This window comes from Ilyonectria robusta, assembly GCF_021365365.1.
Source record: "Ilyonectria robusta strain PMI_751 chromosome Unknown BGZ61scaffold_11, whole genome shotgun sequence".
Taxonomy (NCBI): domain Eukaryota; kingdom Fungi; phylum Ascomycota; class Sordariomycetes; order Hypocreales; family Nectriaceae; genus Ilyonectria; species Ilyonectria robusta.
The window spans coordinates 263541-278300 of NW_025764445.1; the positions used below are offsets into that span (position 1 = coordinate 263541).

The following is a 14760-nucleotide window of genomic DNA, read 5'->3' on the forward strand; positions in this document are numbered from 1 at the left end:
CACAGAAATTACCAAAGCTAGTCCTATACTATCCCCTGGGAGGGATTGGGTGACAGGGCTCGTTTTTTATAGTTAGTTTCTCTAAGTTCACGCGTATTTCGAGTCCGTCTCAAGATTCCTAGCTAATAGCTGTCAAGTCTCGAGCCCGTTCATGCTGTATTTCCGTTTATTTTACTGAGGCGCTATATCATCTCGGCGTATCCTCTCCAACACAACTCTATTTTCTTGGGCCTTACGGTTTTTAGGATTATGGTCGACTGTCTTGTCGTTGAGTATCTAGACTTTCCCGGCTTCTCTGTTGCCGATGCATGCAAATCAGATTTAGTTATCTGACTATAGAGATACTGTCGGTGGTACCTTCCTACGTGTTATAGAAAGTGTTGGATTAACCAGCTGAGCTAACAGTATTGGGTACCCCTATACTATAGCTACCTACTTACTGTTAATCACGTCTAGAATCTAACAGAAAGCATGCTGCTAGGACCGACTATACATGCACACATCTGCATGCACATTGCCAACACAAAAGTGAGTTGTTAAAGAACGAGACGTCGTATGGTCCATGCGTAAATGAAGAATGTTTCATCTCCTCTCTACATATGAGCATGAGGTAGTTGTTGCGATTTGCACCTTTGGGTACCTTATGCATTAACCATTGCTTGGCATCTAGACATGAGAAGGATTTGGGTGACGGACCCTTGCCAGCCCGATGCAGGGTTGAAACACGAATCGGGAAGTAAGAATCGAGGGTGTGTTCCGTTGAAAATCCTACGCGGCCCCCACGGCCAGCCTCTTCTTCTTCTTCTGCCTTCAAATACAATTGCACATCCATCTTCTTAAATAAATCACTCAATTTTTTTTTTCAACCTGGTACACACATTTGCGACATTTGAATGAAGTGAACCCCCGCATTTGACCTCTCACTGGTCCATGGCCAGTCAGTACCATGTTTTTGACCCGTTGAACTGAACTGAACTGAGATTGATAACTAAATCCAGCGCGAATTACCCCTCCGCTAAAAAAACACTCTAGAATTCACGACTTCGGGTTTGCAGGCTGTGACTGGGGGAGAGCGCAGCGAGGGCGGCGCCATTAACATGAGTGCGGATTTCCTCAAATATACACACCATCGGCAATTGCACTACATGCCGGATGCCTGGGGCTGTGGCTGACCTGATGGGGATGCTAATATGGTTCGGTTCTGCGCACAATATGTGATCCGTCAAAGGAGCTAGATGGCCATCTGATGGCCCTCTCTGTTATGGCCCAAGCGAGCGTTCCGTTGGCGATACACAGGCGATGTTTCTCACTTATCCAGTGGGAAACATTGATGCCTGTTTTACGATTTTGTCGACCGAGCGATGGTCGCTGGCCACCACGCTGCTACTGTAATTGGCGGCGTACAGTCGCAAAGAGTAACATTGGAGCGAAAATGCGGGTCAGCAAACAAGAAAGCATCGTCATGTCATCCTGGTGGTAGAAATCAGGGAAACATGGCAGCCGCAAGGGCGGCGGGGTTGACGACACAACAGTCAAAACGAACTGGACATGAAAAGTTCCGGGGAAATATGGGTGCGAATGGGCGCGAATGGGCTGCGGCGTGGACGAATGAAAGACGGCTGGTGAGACTTCCCTTTTGCAGGTGGCTGCGTTGGCGATGCATGTCGACAAACACGGCCGAGACGCAGTGCACACGGGAGGGAGAGGGAGAGACAAGACAAAACGACAGGCCAAACACACCAACAATGGCAGCATCGTGGACCGCGAAGTCGTGGGACCCTCGGGGTGGATCTCGTCATTGAACCATCAGCATGCGACATTGCATTCAAGGCGAAACAGGTCAGTCTGTGCGTGTCGATTCGGACCTTGTCACCACGGAATGAGAACGAGCAGGGAAAATGTTGTATCAATCTGAGCCAAGGTGAGCGATCGGCTAAGACGCAAACAGGGCAGCGGGATGATTGATGGGTACGACATATGATTCTTGGAGCAGGGTGACGCTCGTCCAAGATTTGGTCCTGTTCTCCCTGCTTTTCCTCATGGTGGTAAAGCGGTTGGAGTGATTTCTCGCATGCGCGCGTCACTGATCGGCCTCCTCTCATGCAACAATGCCTGCTGCAGCATTGGTTCGCAAGCTAGGATGCCGTCGAGTTTGAAGGGGCGACGTCATTGAAGCCAATGATCAGTGAACCATCCATGCCAGAGGTTGAAGCAATGGCTCCTGATGGAGGAGAGGAACTGTTCTTCTTATCGCTTTCAGCGCAACACCATTCGATTGTCTTCTCGATGGCTGCCTCCATTCCTGTTTGGGGATGGGATGGCCGGGGTTCTCACACAACCCAGAGCAGGAGAAGAGCCTGGACCAGCTGATCGATAAGAGGGGAACCTCGGAGATCGGACTTCCCTGTCCAGCTGGGTACGTTTTTGCTGCATTTGGCCCCCGTACCTGGTATTTTTCAGGGTGTATTGCTGGATACCCCAGGTATGTAACGCTGACTGCAGCACACTGCCGACAGAGGACGTCACTGGAACTGACTTTCGACTTTAGTGGAAATGGTCTGGAAACGAGAGTTGAGAGTTGACGGACGACATGGCACCATATCGTACTGTACATCTTGGTAGTGGAGAGGCCCCTCTGAAGATGCTCCAACTTGATGCAAGAAACCACCGCCCGCACAGGCCAACGACCCACACCTATCCACTACAACCCACCAACTTACAGGGCCTTTCTCCTGCTCTTGCGCGCCATGACCGCCACCACCTGCCGCCAGCAACCTGTTTTGACCAATGACGCCCCATGACCAACGTCATCGGTGCGTGGACTAGTCTCCCGAGGTAGCTCCTTTGGGGGGAGCTTTCAGCTTGCTTGGGCGTCGGTCTCGTTCGTGCTCTCGCAATTCACTTTCTTCTAGAGAAGAGACGAGACAGACACAACCTTCACTCAATTCTTCCCGAGTCAGGCTCACGCGCTCTCTTTCTCTTCCTGAATCCTCCCCCATCCCTAGCGACGACTGTTCGCTAGACCGCGCGCTTCCCGTTGAGTGTTTGTCTGCGCAGCCTGCACCACAGTCAAGCAGCCTACGGAGCGCCGCTGCTCGTTCGTGACCTTGCATCGCAGGGAGGCTGGTAAACAACCACAGAACCACCATCTCGGACTCTGGCTTCACGCACCCATAATCTTCCTCTGCGCACGTCCACAATGCCGAGAAGCTGGAATCCGCTCAAGGGCTTCTTGGGCCATAGCAACGGCGCCAATGGCTCTGGACTCAATGGCTCCGGCGCAACCGATCGCCATGCCTGGCTACACGAGGAAGAGAGAGCTCGTAAGTTGTCTTCCCATGCATCATCGCCGTCGCGATTCCAGCATATTCTCGACGAACTGGAGTAATCAATGGACGGATACTGACCATACTGCTCGTTAACCCAGTCCTTCCCCACTATCGCAATCAGGATATCGAATCGGTCATCGACCCCAACGAAGTCACCAAGATATGTCTGCGCCTCCGACACCTGATCCGCGAGTGCATTCCCTGTGAGCTTGAAGAGTCCCAAATCACTCGCTCTCACAGCACAATCATCACCAAAAAGGTCATCAAGGCTGCCAAGGAGGCTGGTGGCCACCGGAATGGGGCATGTGTGGTATGTTATCGCCGGCAAACCCGTAATCAATGATATTGGCTAATTACGACGTCTAGGTTTACGCGCTGCTCGTCAACCTGCACTGGTTCAAGCGGGAGGCCCAACTTGAGCTGTGGGATGCCGACCTACACGACCTTCGTGCCATTGCCTGCACCGTCATCGCCAAACAGATGTAAGTCTAATTCCTGAAGGTACTCACTCTGCGTTGCTGACACTGGGTCGCCACAACAGTATTGAGACCGAGGAAAATATGGAATATCTGCTGCACAACGTTCTTCTCCGCCGCTACTCGTTCCTCATCGATAATGTCCCTACTGGGCCCGTAAACGTCATCGAAATGGCCGTCGACCTGCACGCCGTTCGTGTCATCGGCTCCTCAGGCTACCAAAAGTGCATCGCCTACCTCTGGCGCGGCTGGCTCGTCCAGGACGAGAACGACCCCTCTGTGTTCGTCGATTACAAGGACAAGGACAACCGCAGTTTCATTGTCCACATGGACCCCGATCGTATGCGTGCCCCTCGCTACCAGAATGCCGCCCAGGTGGTCTTCTCCCTCATCTACCTTGGCCTCTACACGGCCGCCATCAACTCGGTTAATCCCACCGGTGTCCTGGACGGCGCCGAGATCGCCCTCTACATCTTCACCTTCGCTTATGTCGCCGACGAACTGGTCAAGTTCTACAAGGCGGGCTATCACATCCTTGGTTTCTGGAACGCTTTCAATGGAACCCTTTACTCATTCCTGACTGTATCGCTTGTCTTCCGTATTGTTGGCCTGTCGTATACGAACAACAAGGACGCTCACAAGTACTACAACCAACTCAGCTACAACTTATTGTCCTTTATTGCACCATTGTTCTGGGGCCGTCTGCTACTCTACCTCGACAGCTTCAAGTTCTTTGGCGCCATGCTTGTGGTGCTCAAGGTGATGATGAAGGAGTCTGTCATCTTCTTTGCCCTGCTAGTCATCTTGGTCATTGGCTTTCTACAGGCCTTTATCGGTCTGGACATCACCGAGGACAATGTTGCTGGTGATGTTTGGTTCATCATGGAGTCGATGTTGAAAGCAATTATGCAAAGTCCCGAGTTCGAGGGCTTTGAGTCGTTTGCACACCCGTGGGGACTGATCCTTTACTACTGCTTTACCTTTGTGGTCATGGTGAGTCGGCTAGCAGGCGATATCTCGGATTGGATCAAACTTGCGCTAACTACTACAGATCATTCTCCTCAACATTCTCATTGCCCTCTACAACTCAGCCTACGAGGACATTTACCAGAATGCCGACGACGAATACCTCGCCCTCTTCGCCCAGAAGACGATGCAGTTCGTCCGAGCCCCTGATGAGAACGTATACATTGCGCCGTTCAACATCTTGGAGATTGTCATTTCTGGGTTGCTGGAGTGGTGGATGAACAAGAAAACTTACGAGTTTATTAACGACTGTGTCATGGCCGTCCTCTACTCGCCCATTCTGTTGGTAGCAGCATTCTTTGAGACACGCACGGCGCACGCCATCCGCATCAACCGGTCGCGAGGTGAAGAGGATGACGACCAGGTTCACGAGTGGGAACAACTGGCCCACGAGATGGACTTTGAGGGTTCGGGCTGGGCTAAGACGTGTGAGATGGCGAAGCCCAACGTCGAGGATGAGCCGGCTGTGATTGAAGTTCGCAAGCTACGTGCTGAGTTGGACGATCTGAAGTCGATGCTGTCTGAGATGAGCAAGGCCATCCACGCCCAAGCGGAGCAGACTCAAAACCAGAAGACCGAGGCAGCACCAGTGATCCCAGAGACGGCTCCAAAGGTGACTTCAGAGGCAGCTTCAGAAGCTACTCCAGAGGCGGCCCCAAAAGACGAGCTTTCGGACATGCCAGAGACACCCGCGACGCTAGAAGCACTTGAATCTTCAGATGTGCTGTCGGCATCTGAAGCTACCGAGACCCCGGATGCTGCAGAAGGTAGCAAGACTGGAGGTAAGAAGAAGAAGAACAAGAAGAAGAACAAGGGCGGTGCGGGAGCCTCGGGCTCTGGAGGGCCTGCAGAATAAGAGGCCAGGCTGTGGAGTTTACGGCATGAAACAAGATGAGGGATAGGTTCACGATGACTCGACTTGAGAATGAAGGATGCTATGTGAATCGTTTGGACCTTCGGATTGGCACCATTGGTTTTGTTTGCGCGACAGCGCTTTTGTGTATCTTGGTTGCAGTCTTCTGGTTAGGTACGCAGTTGTTGTTTAATGTTGAACGTGAGAGTCAATTAACCTTCATCTATTACGACACTCTCCTGTAGTCTTATCACATGAAGCTCTGCTCGGCGAATCTTGCTGTGGCGCCGTGCCGGCCTAGTCTAGCTACGATACACTGCGCCGGAGCAGGGCTGCCCTTCAGGAGTGCGCTGGACTTGTGCCCATACGAGGACTCGAGGAGGATGGGGATGCCGCCTGCGAGACCCGCCTTTGATGCAAGCGTCGCGGTGATGCCTTTGTGAGCCCGGATGAAGAGGGAGATTCCGTGGGGATTGGGATTAGTGGTGACGGAAGTTGCATCGGAGGATGTCGAACCGGCTTCCTTGACAACAGCGGAGGTGATGCTCGATTTCGACGGTGTAGAGCCATCAACTTCTGAACTGGAGTAGGTTGTCTTGAAGGAGTAACTATTCGTATTTACGACGGCAAAGCGGTGGTTCTCCCAAACGTGCTATGTCAGGCTCGGGAAGTAGGCGTAAACATGCCTTGAGGATGTGCGAGGCATGCTTGCTCCCGAAAAACGATGGGTCGATCATGTATGCGTTGAAGCTCGAGACGAGGCGAGCGGAGAAGGGAAGCAGGCGAATAAGGGAGAGGAAGATGGGGATTACGCCTCCGGAGATTAAAAGAATTAGGATGTGGGCGAAGTTGGCTGTGATCTTTGTTATTGTGGTGATGGTGTTCATGGCGTTGATGCTCGTTCAGGGGCTGCTGCCATGTTACTCACCGATACGTCTCATGATTGACCTCCATCTCTTCAAACACAACATAGATGTTGATGTTGGCCAAGTAAGCCTCTTCACCCACTGTGACGGTCCGATTCAACATATCTTCCTCCCCTAGAACTTCCGTGGGCGCTACTTTGACTTGCGAAAGCGCCTCCTGGTACGACATATTGGGCTCAGGCCGCACGGTCTGACGACCAGTGATATTCAGAACCCGCCCCTTCTTGTATAAAAGAAGAGGCACGGAAAGCTATTTTTCTCTTCAAGTTGGTATAATCGTATAATCAGCGACGAGAGGCCTGGTTCTGCTCAGCAACTGTATATTCATCTATTCTCCTCATCTTCTCGTCTCTCTTACACCCAACTCCAACCCCAACCCTCGCTCAAATTGAGCAAGATACTCCCTAAACCATCACCACACCTTTTTTCTCAACTGGAGACAACTGCTGTAGCCACATCCCAATATCCCCCTCGCGATCGGTGTCTCCGACAGTCGTCGTTCCGCCATGCCTGATAAAGAGCACGATTAAGCAAGTTTCGAAACACCATCCACTTTTGGCGGCCGCATCGTCTCCCCAGACGGAAAAGAAGGCAGCCATTGGGCGATTGGCACATGGATCTAGTATATTCCGGCACGATAAATATGACCACAATGCCGGTAATCGGTATTTTCACTTACCGCGCATATCGGTCACGAACACCTCGATATCGGATGAGCTAATAAGGGTCCCAGTTATGATTGTTATCATGTATGTATTTAGTCAGAATACGCAACGCGCTATCTCATTATCAACTTTCCTGGCAGAGGGGTAACTAATTGACTTATCCTCCGCGTTTCCGCCAGTGCTCATCGTTCTTCTCTCCTCCCGTTGTGAGTACCATCTAGTTAGATGGAAAGAATTTCCTGAGTTCCATCGTTAGCATGTGAAAACAGAACAATGTAGATAAAAGGGGTCAACTTACGGGAGCAGAGTGTTGTACGCATCCACATCCTTTTGTTCAAAGGTGACGAAGACGACACGCTTCAATTTGGGTCCATCGTCACTGTCCAGAAACTTGCGCACAGTCTCGCAAGCCACCTCGGCCGCTTCCAGCGACGGATAGCCATAAACACCCGTGCTAATGGAGCTGAAGGCAAGTGTCTGGACGCCCTCGCGCACCGCTAGCTCTAGACTGTTCTGGTAGCAGCGGCGCAGCAGCACGTCGGGATCCTCGTCGTAGTAGTACTTAGGTCCAACGGTGTGGATGACGCGCTTGGCGGGCAGGTCATAGCCGTCAGTGATGCGAGCCTCGCCAGTGGGACATCCGCCGAGAGTAGCGCACTCCTTCACGAGCTGAGTTCCAGCAGCGCGGTGGATGGCGCCGTCAACACCACCGCCGCCGAGGAGGGACGAGTTGGCTGCGTTGACAATGGCGTCGAGGCGCAGGCGAGTGATGTCGCCACGGATGAGGCCGACGTGGTCGTTTATGCCAGAATTGGCAGGATATCCATCCGAGGAAGTCGAAGCAGAGGACGCAGCATGGAGGAGAGACTTTTGATAGAGGTCCGTGAGGGTTGGGATTTGGGAGAGACCTCTGGCAGCCATCTTGAGTGTGTGGATCGAGATTGTCACAGAGATTTTGGTTGAGTGTTTTGATGGTGTGTTGGGTGGCGGGTTTGGTGATGTGTTTGAGAAAGAGTTTCAAACCAGAGAATTGTTGTGATCTTTATCGTCGTTTGAAGGCACTCGTGTTCGAGGATCATGGGCGATGAACACGGTTGAGAGCCACGGGGGACAGCAACCCTGTTCACAAGTCACCTGCCGATTGAATACAGCCAGTTTATTCAGCGGTATTGTGAGCAGTAGAATCGGGGATGTCGCCGTTTTCGGCAGAACAGTCAATACAAAGGTTTTCGTCTTCTCTGTTCTGCTCGTTTGTGTTTGGTGGAAACGCACCGGACGAGTCAATTCAGTCGAACAATAGTAGGAAGGGACGAGGCAAACGGTGGCCTGACCGTTTCTTATCTTATCGGCGATGACGACATAAACGGTCACAACCACAAGCCATGCTATCGTGTCTTTTTCGTAATTGTCCTTGTGTTCGAGAAAGAAGACTTTGCGAGCAGTCATTAGCTTAATGGAATACAGCACTTCTCTTGAGACGTCATGATACCAAGCGACACAAAGGATTATGTCTTGACTCCCTAGTCCACTGTGTAGCAACACCATCTAGCCTGCATCTCTAACCCACCCCAAATCACCTCAAACGCCAAGCTTCAGCTACCACTTTCCACCATGTTTTGCCTTCTCTCTTATTTCCGTCCAATTTAGCCCTTTTGGTCTCACCTGCAGCGACACAGCTCCGCTTTCTCTTCAACCCTGCTGACTTAACATCGGCAACCTCCGTATCTAACCCAGAGCCTCCGTCCGTCTCGAGTCCGCTTGAACCATCCGACTCAACGGCCGTGGTATCGTTGCTCTCCTGAGTCGCTGGGCTCGAAGCTACCGAACTCGTCGAGACAGTGTCGTCGTCATCCCACATCAACTTTGCGACAAATGCCGCACCCGGTGGGAAGTTCATGCCATTGTGACCCTTGTTCGCATCGCGGTCCCGGGCAGCGGCCTGTTCTTCCTCGTTTCTCTTTTCGCCCTGCAGCCACTTATCCAACACATCACCATTCTCTTCCTGGCCTTCATCGTCATATTCCACTCCCTCCATCTCGACATCCTGCTGCTCCCACGCGTCGTCCATGTTCCCGAGCTCTCCATCTCCCTGAGGCCCAGGCCGCCCAAGAATAGACTCGCCCTCTCGAGGCCCATCTTGTTCAAATGAACCTACAGCTGAAGATTCGAGCTTTTCTGATACCACGTTCAAGAGGTCTTTTGTGATAGTCGATCGGATCGCAAACGGATGAGGCATGATGCTACCAATAGGCTGTGTCTTATATGGTTTGCTTTTATCCCCTTCATTGACCTGAGCGGCCTGATCAGCCGGGTTGTTGGCTGTCCATGGTGCCTTCTCTCCTTCTTTTTGTGACGGGAATAAGCTAGAACCAGACGCGTAGGGCCCAAAACCGTGGCTGGTGGTGCCGAGGCCTGGTGTTGAGCTGGACATCTGGCTTGTCTGCCCGAACTGCGCTGCCTGGAAGCCTCCAAACGGGACAGCAGCGCTTTGGACGTATGGCTGCGTGATCTGTGGTGTGACTTGTGGCACTTGAAGCGCCTGAGACTCGGCTCTTTGTTGAAGTGTTGGTCCTTTTTGCTTCTGCCTTGCCTTCTTGGTGTTTTTTGCTGCCTGCTCGGCTGCACGATCCCATTTGTTCTTCTCGGCTTCCAACTCCTGTTGCTTCAGCTTTCCAGCGAGGCCTTGCACCGGCCGCGTGTCGAATACGCTCGCCAGTTTTGACCCGCTCGATTTCTTCTCCATCACATCATCCAGCAGGCCAGCCCACCTTTGCATGAGTCCCTGTTCATCCACGTCCGTTTCCGGAAGAACAATCTTGTACGATTCCAGGTTCACCATGATATCGAGCTGTTTCTTAAACTCCTTCAGATTCTCAAGATCCTCACCCGTTAGGTTCAGCATCTCCTGCTTGGCAAAGGGAAACAACCGCTGATGGGCCTGCCGCCGGCATTTGCGAAGCATGGGCACCGTCACCAACAGATCGTGCCAGTTTTCGCCAACTTTCTTATTGTCCATCTCGAGGAGCCTTTGGATGTTGGTGAATGCCGTTGCAAGAGACTGCAACCGCGCTCTCCATTCGCCATCCCAAGGCGGAAAGCAGGCGCGGATGTCGTTCGCCATTTGCATGATAGTAGACAGCGACCTTAAGATGAGAGTTGTCTGGTCTTTCCAGAACTTGTAGTGGCTTTCAAACCCGCGTTTGTAGTGTACCCAGAACTGTGAAGGAAGCTTATAAAGCTCGCATAGCATACTTTCTTGGTGCTCACGCTCAGCCTCGAGGTAGTTTACCAGGTCCATCAACTTTGGGATGATGCGGTCGTTGTGGTCGTTTATACTAATGTTAGAGACGGACTGACGAAAGGTGTAGACGCCGCCATGGCACCTCTGAGACCGTTCATCGGGCCAAGCGCCAGCCGAGGTGGCCAGTTGCATCCACCTCGAGTACTCCTTGTTAAAGCTCGCGAGTTTCTTCTCCTCTGAACTGTTCGACAACCCGATCACGTGGCCTCTGAGCTCTAGGACAAGCATGAGGGCGAATTTAGTTGTCTTTAGCCAGAGCCACTCGGTGGCAGTTCGTGTTTTCTTGTCTTTGAGAAAGCGCTTGGTCATCAGGCCAAAATTACATGCTTCTGAAACGAGCGTCCGTAGATATGTGTTGAGCGTGGATTTGCCCTGCTGGTTGAGGGTGTAGAGGTAGTTGACTATCCACTCCCGGACTTCCCTTGGGCCCAGACCGCTCTCACGGAAGAGTGCGGCGCTGGTCCGACAGGTTTCGGGAGCGAAGAAAATCTTGTGTGGTTTCTTCGAGGGATTCCTCATCGCAGCCATGCCGTACTTCTTGACCGAGATTTGCCAAAACTCCTCGGTAAAGTATTGCTGGACATCGTTGATTCGGAGGAAATGGGCATACTGTTCTGAACGAGGCTTGGGCTCAGAAAGAACATGCAGCATGGCATCAGGCGTTCCATCGGGCCAGTTAACGTGGATAGCCAACCCCGAATAGTCTCCTAGGAGGGATGGGCCTGCCCGCAGGCTCATGTTGGAAGACAACGACCACGAACCACCGCCAAGAACCTAAAGATGAATGGTTAGTTATCGTCTTAGATGCTGTGACGCGTAGAGATGTTTCAAGAGTGAGTTAATTACATGTTGTTCATATGCATGGCCAAGCTCTGAAACGGAATCTTCTTCGAAGCTCGGCTCCATGGACATTGACCATTTCCCCCCAGGATACAGTTCCTCGCGTAGTTCATCGCAAATGCCTTGGAGGACTGGGTCTGAGATTCCATACGCGTCTGGACTGTATAGCCACTTGTAGTGAGAGATGCCCCACCCGTGCTATAATCATTTGTTAGCCTTCAACTCCGGAAGGGACTTTGCATGCATTTAGAAGGAGAATCCCCATCTAATAAACTCACCATGAGTTCATGGACAATGGTCGTGGCAAGGATAAAGCTCGCCATCAGTTTCTCGCTCGTGCTGAAATTTGGTTCCAAGAGCGGCCAGACCAGCTCCGCACATATGCTTATCCTGATGGGCGCGTTCGGATCTTCCAAGGCTGAGCCCGCCGTGACGCCGGCGGGCGCGTTCTCAAAAAAGCGAGTACCGAAGTGATAGTGCCCGCTACGTATATTCAGCTGAAGGCACCTCTCGAGTGCAGCTTCGGTGAAAGCCGAGGCGTTGAAATTGGGATATTGTCGCATCCTTTTGGCAGCTGGCACTAAATCGGGGTCATTCATGTCGACAAAACGCCGAAACTGGAATCTCGGGGTCTCCTCCCTCTCTTCAATTGGCCTCCGGTCGAGCGTATCGTCAATACGAAACCTGTTCGTGACGTCCTTTACGGCGGAGAGGAAGGGATCGTCTGCCCGGAGAAGTCGTGAGGCGAGTTGGAGAGCTGGCTGCATGGCGTCCCAGACCCTGTCATTCTTCTAATCCATCATGTGAGTATCCCTAGCGGCGAAATCAAGGATAGAATCTTACTCGTGGATCATACTCCCCTCGCTCGCCATTAATGTTATATGCAGTACGGGGTTCCGTTTCCTCAAACCCAAGCCAACGTGTGTTAACCCAACGGGACCGATCCAGCAACCTTTTGATGTTAGCCAGCGTTGTAACTGAGGATGGGAGACTCACGGATGCAATGGTCCTTTCAGATTCGATTCGGCATCGCCCATAGTGAAGTAGTCTTCAGCACGCAGCTAAAAACATTGTTAGCAACGCCACTCACACAGATGGCGAATCAGTTCCCGTATTTCTCACGTACCTCATCCATTGTTAAATCTCCAAAGATGATTCCTTGCCAATATTCGTCAACCAGTAGCTCTTCATACACTCGAATGCATGCTTCGTCAGTTTCGCGCATATTGCTCGTGTCGATTCCTTTTTGAGCCATGAAGTCGTCCAGAGAATATCCCTTTTCAGCAGCCAACTCCTCAAGCCGAATGAATACTTGCTTTCCGGTTCGGACATCTCCGCTGGGAAATACTTGTCGGCTCTCGGCCCGAGTTGGGGATGTCCTGGAACGACCGTCAACTCGACCAGGAAATATGCCGAATCTCTTGGCATACTGGGTCGGGTTCTGGATCTGATCTTTTGCAAGCAATGCTGGTCTAACTTGACTCATGAGACCGTTTTTAATGGGGTAGTCGAGATCGTCTCGCCCCGGGCCATTGTCTTCCCAGTCTGGGTCCGTCCAAGCGGGTGCATAGCGAACGTGATCCCAACAGCCTTCCTTGGCGTTTTTGGGAGGCATCAGAACCTTTGGCCATTGTATTCGCCGCACATCCGACAGAAATGGGTCGTGTGGAATCCATGGGTCAGGATTGCTCTCTTCTGATTCATCACTACATTCGGAATAATCCGTGTCATCGGGTATAGAGTCTTCATCTCCCAAGAAGCCAGCCATGGGGTCATTCAGAGGTTGCTTGTGGCCCTCATTGGGCTGATTTGAAGACATCGCGGTGAGTTGTACTGGAAATGTCAATACCGGGGTTGTTGGACAGAAAATAATCCAACACGAGAAGGGGAACAGCACCCTTTTGTGCATTTGTCCCTCAAAGGAGGGTCGCGTTGTCTGTCATTGTTAGAACATGACAGTTCTTCAACAAAGAACAATGTCTGGGATCGGACACCATTGTTACTTATGTCTCATGATTCGAGGACAGTATGGAATGAGATGTTCATTGTTAGAGAGCGAGACAAAAGGCGAACAAGATTGGGTATATTCATTGCACGCTCTGTCCCAGCGTTGATCTACATTGCGAAAACGGACTCAAAATAATATATGATATTTAAAAGCTATTTCTCAGACCTGAGCCCAGGCGAGTACGCGAAGAACACGTAGTATTTCACACCCGAGGAAGATTTTCATAGATTCGGACTTGTCCCTTAATTTTAACAGGGCTTTGTGAGTAAAAGCCTGAATGAACAAAGATTCTTTGAAGCTTCAGCTCTATTTTAATGTAAAATACAACACCAACACTCAACCGTCAAGGTAGGATCTGGAACCATTTAAAACTCAAAGGCCCAAACGAGCGAATTGAGTGTCATGTCAAAGAAATCTACCGTCGTAGGAGAGGTCACAGCGATCTATGATATGGAAGGAAATCGGGACAGGCCCTGAAACTGAGGTTGGCTGCGCCGTCTCTTGTTGTCATGGTTATGCGATGCGGGTTGGGCAGGGGGTAGGCGCAATGCAATGCAGGAGGTTCGGGTCTGAGTCCTGAGAAGTTGAGGTGCTGCTGCTTGATCGGCTTAACCCAATTATTTGCAATGTGAAAAATTATCATGTTGATCCTCTAGTTTGGTGGATAAAATGGACAGGACAGACAGATTCCCAGGCTCGATTTACCGACCTGGAAACGTTGCTGCTCCGTCTTCATATCTAGGCTTCGCACAGCTTGATAGCGAGGGTTGACTTGGGCTGTTGACAGCAGCCATGGTCAGGGATTATCTGCACTGACGCCTGTACGCCTTCTGCATGGGATTGGGAGATGGCGTAGGTACCGCCAGAGAAACAGAAGTGGATGCAACTCCAGATTCAGAGCCGGTCCAAACTGTGCCGGTTTGCTAGAGTAGATCACTCGGCGTAGATGACTCTCGACTGTTTCTGCCGTTTCTGGGTTGGCATGTGGACCATGCAATAGTCGGTGAGGGTCTGAGGCCAAGCATTTGGATACTCCGGGGCCCCGCGAAATAGAACCCACGGTCCATTCCATATCGGAGGATAAGCCCAGGATCTGAGCGCATGTACAATGTGTGAAGCATAGGATATTCGAGCAGTCGCTGGGGTGGTCAGCATTGGTATGACTCCTGTGGAACGAAGTGATGCTGACGAGAGCTCAGCCTCAAGGGCACGGCATTGGCTTCAGTTCAGCACCGCTGCAAGCATGGGAAGCCCTGCAATCTGAGATGCCCAAAATGCATCAATACTATCACCATCACGAGTAGTAGCACATGAGAATAGAAACATGCCTCTTCGT

At 51.5% G+C, this 14760-nt stretch overlaps 4 protein-coding genes across 4 annotated transcripts; 1 reads left to right on the forward strand and 3 right to left on the reverse strand.

Moving 5' to 3' along the window:
- Positions 1 to 3199: 3199 nt before the first annotated feature.
- Positions 3200 to 5687, forward strand: BGZ61DRAFT_353375 (uncharacterized protein; the record flags this gene model as incomplete). Its single annotated transcript, XM_046240511.1, has 6 exons — positions 3200 to 3323; positions 3428 to 3639; positions 3696 to 3811; positions 3871 to 4798; positions 4857 to 5420; positions 5499 to 5687. The coding sequence occupies 6 exons, from the start codon at positions 3200 to 3202 to the stop codon at positions 5685 to 5687; spliced, it is 2133 nt and encodes a 710-aa protein (XP_046103558.1).
- On the reverse strand, positions 5619 to 6779 carry BGZ61DRAFT_588810 (uncharacterized protein; the record flags this gene model as incomplete). Its single annotated transcript, XM_046256548.1, has 2 exons — positions 5619 to 6265; positions 6613 to 6779. 2 exons carry the CDS (start codon positions 6777 to 6779, stop codon positions 5935 to 5937), a joined length of 498 nt encoding a protein of 165 aa, XP_046103559.1. The 3' UTR covers positions 5619 to 5934.
- A 571-nt stretch (positions 6780 to 7350) lies between these two features.
- On the reverse strand, positions 7351 to 8313 carry BGZ61DRAFT_39471 (uncharacterized protein). The gene is made up of 2 exons (XM_046242903.1): positions 7574 to 8313; positions 7351 to 7514 (listed from the first exon to the last, which is right to left on the reverse strand). The coding sequence occupies exons 1-2, from the start codon at positions 8194 to 8196 to the stop codon at positions 7493 to 7495; spliced, it is 645 nt and encodes a 214-aa protein (XP_046103560.1). The 5' UTR covers positions 8197 to 8313; the 3' UTR covers positions 7351 to 7492.
- Positions 8314 to 8848: 535 nt separating this feature from the next.
- BGZ61DRAFT_532971 (uncharacterized protein) lies at positions 8849 to 13235 on the reverse strand (the record flags this gene model as incomplete). Its single annotated transcript, XM_046253940.1, has 6 exons — positions 8849 to 11350; positions 11423 to 11614; positions 11695 to 12207; positions 12260 to 12368; positions 12413 to 12477; positions 12543 to 13235. The coding sequence occupies 6 exons, from the start codon at positions 13233 to 13235 to the stop codon at positions 8849 to 8851; spliced, it is 4074 nt and encodes a 1357-aa protein (XP_046103561.1).
- Positions 13236 to 14760: the final 1525 nt, after the last annotated feature.

Excerpts from the sequence above, each read along its gene's own strand:
- BGZ61DRAFT_39471 (XM_046242903.1), bottom strand. The coding sequence starts at position 8,196 with ATGGCTGCCAGAGGTCTCTCCCAAATCCCAACCCTCACGGACCTCTAT. Across the intron at positions 7,515-7,573 it reads GCGTACAACACTCTGCTCCC|GAAATTCTTTCCATCTAACT; the intron begins GTAAGTTGACCC and ends GATGGAACTCAG.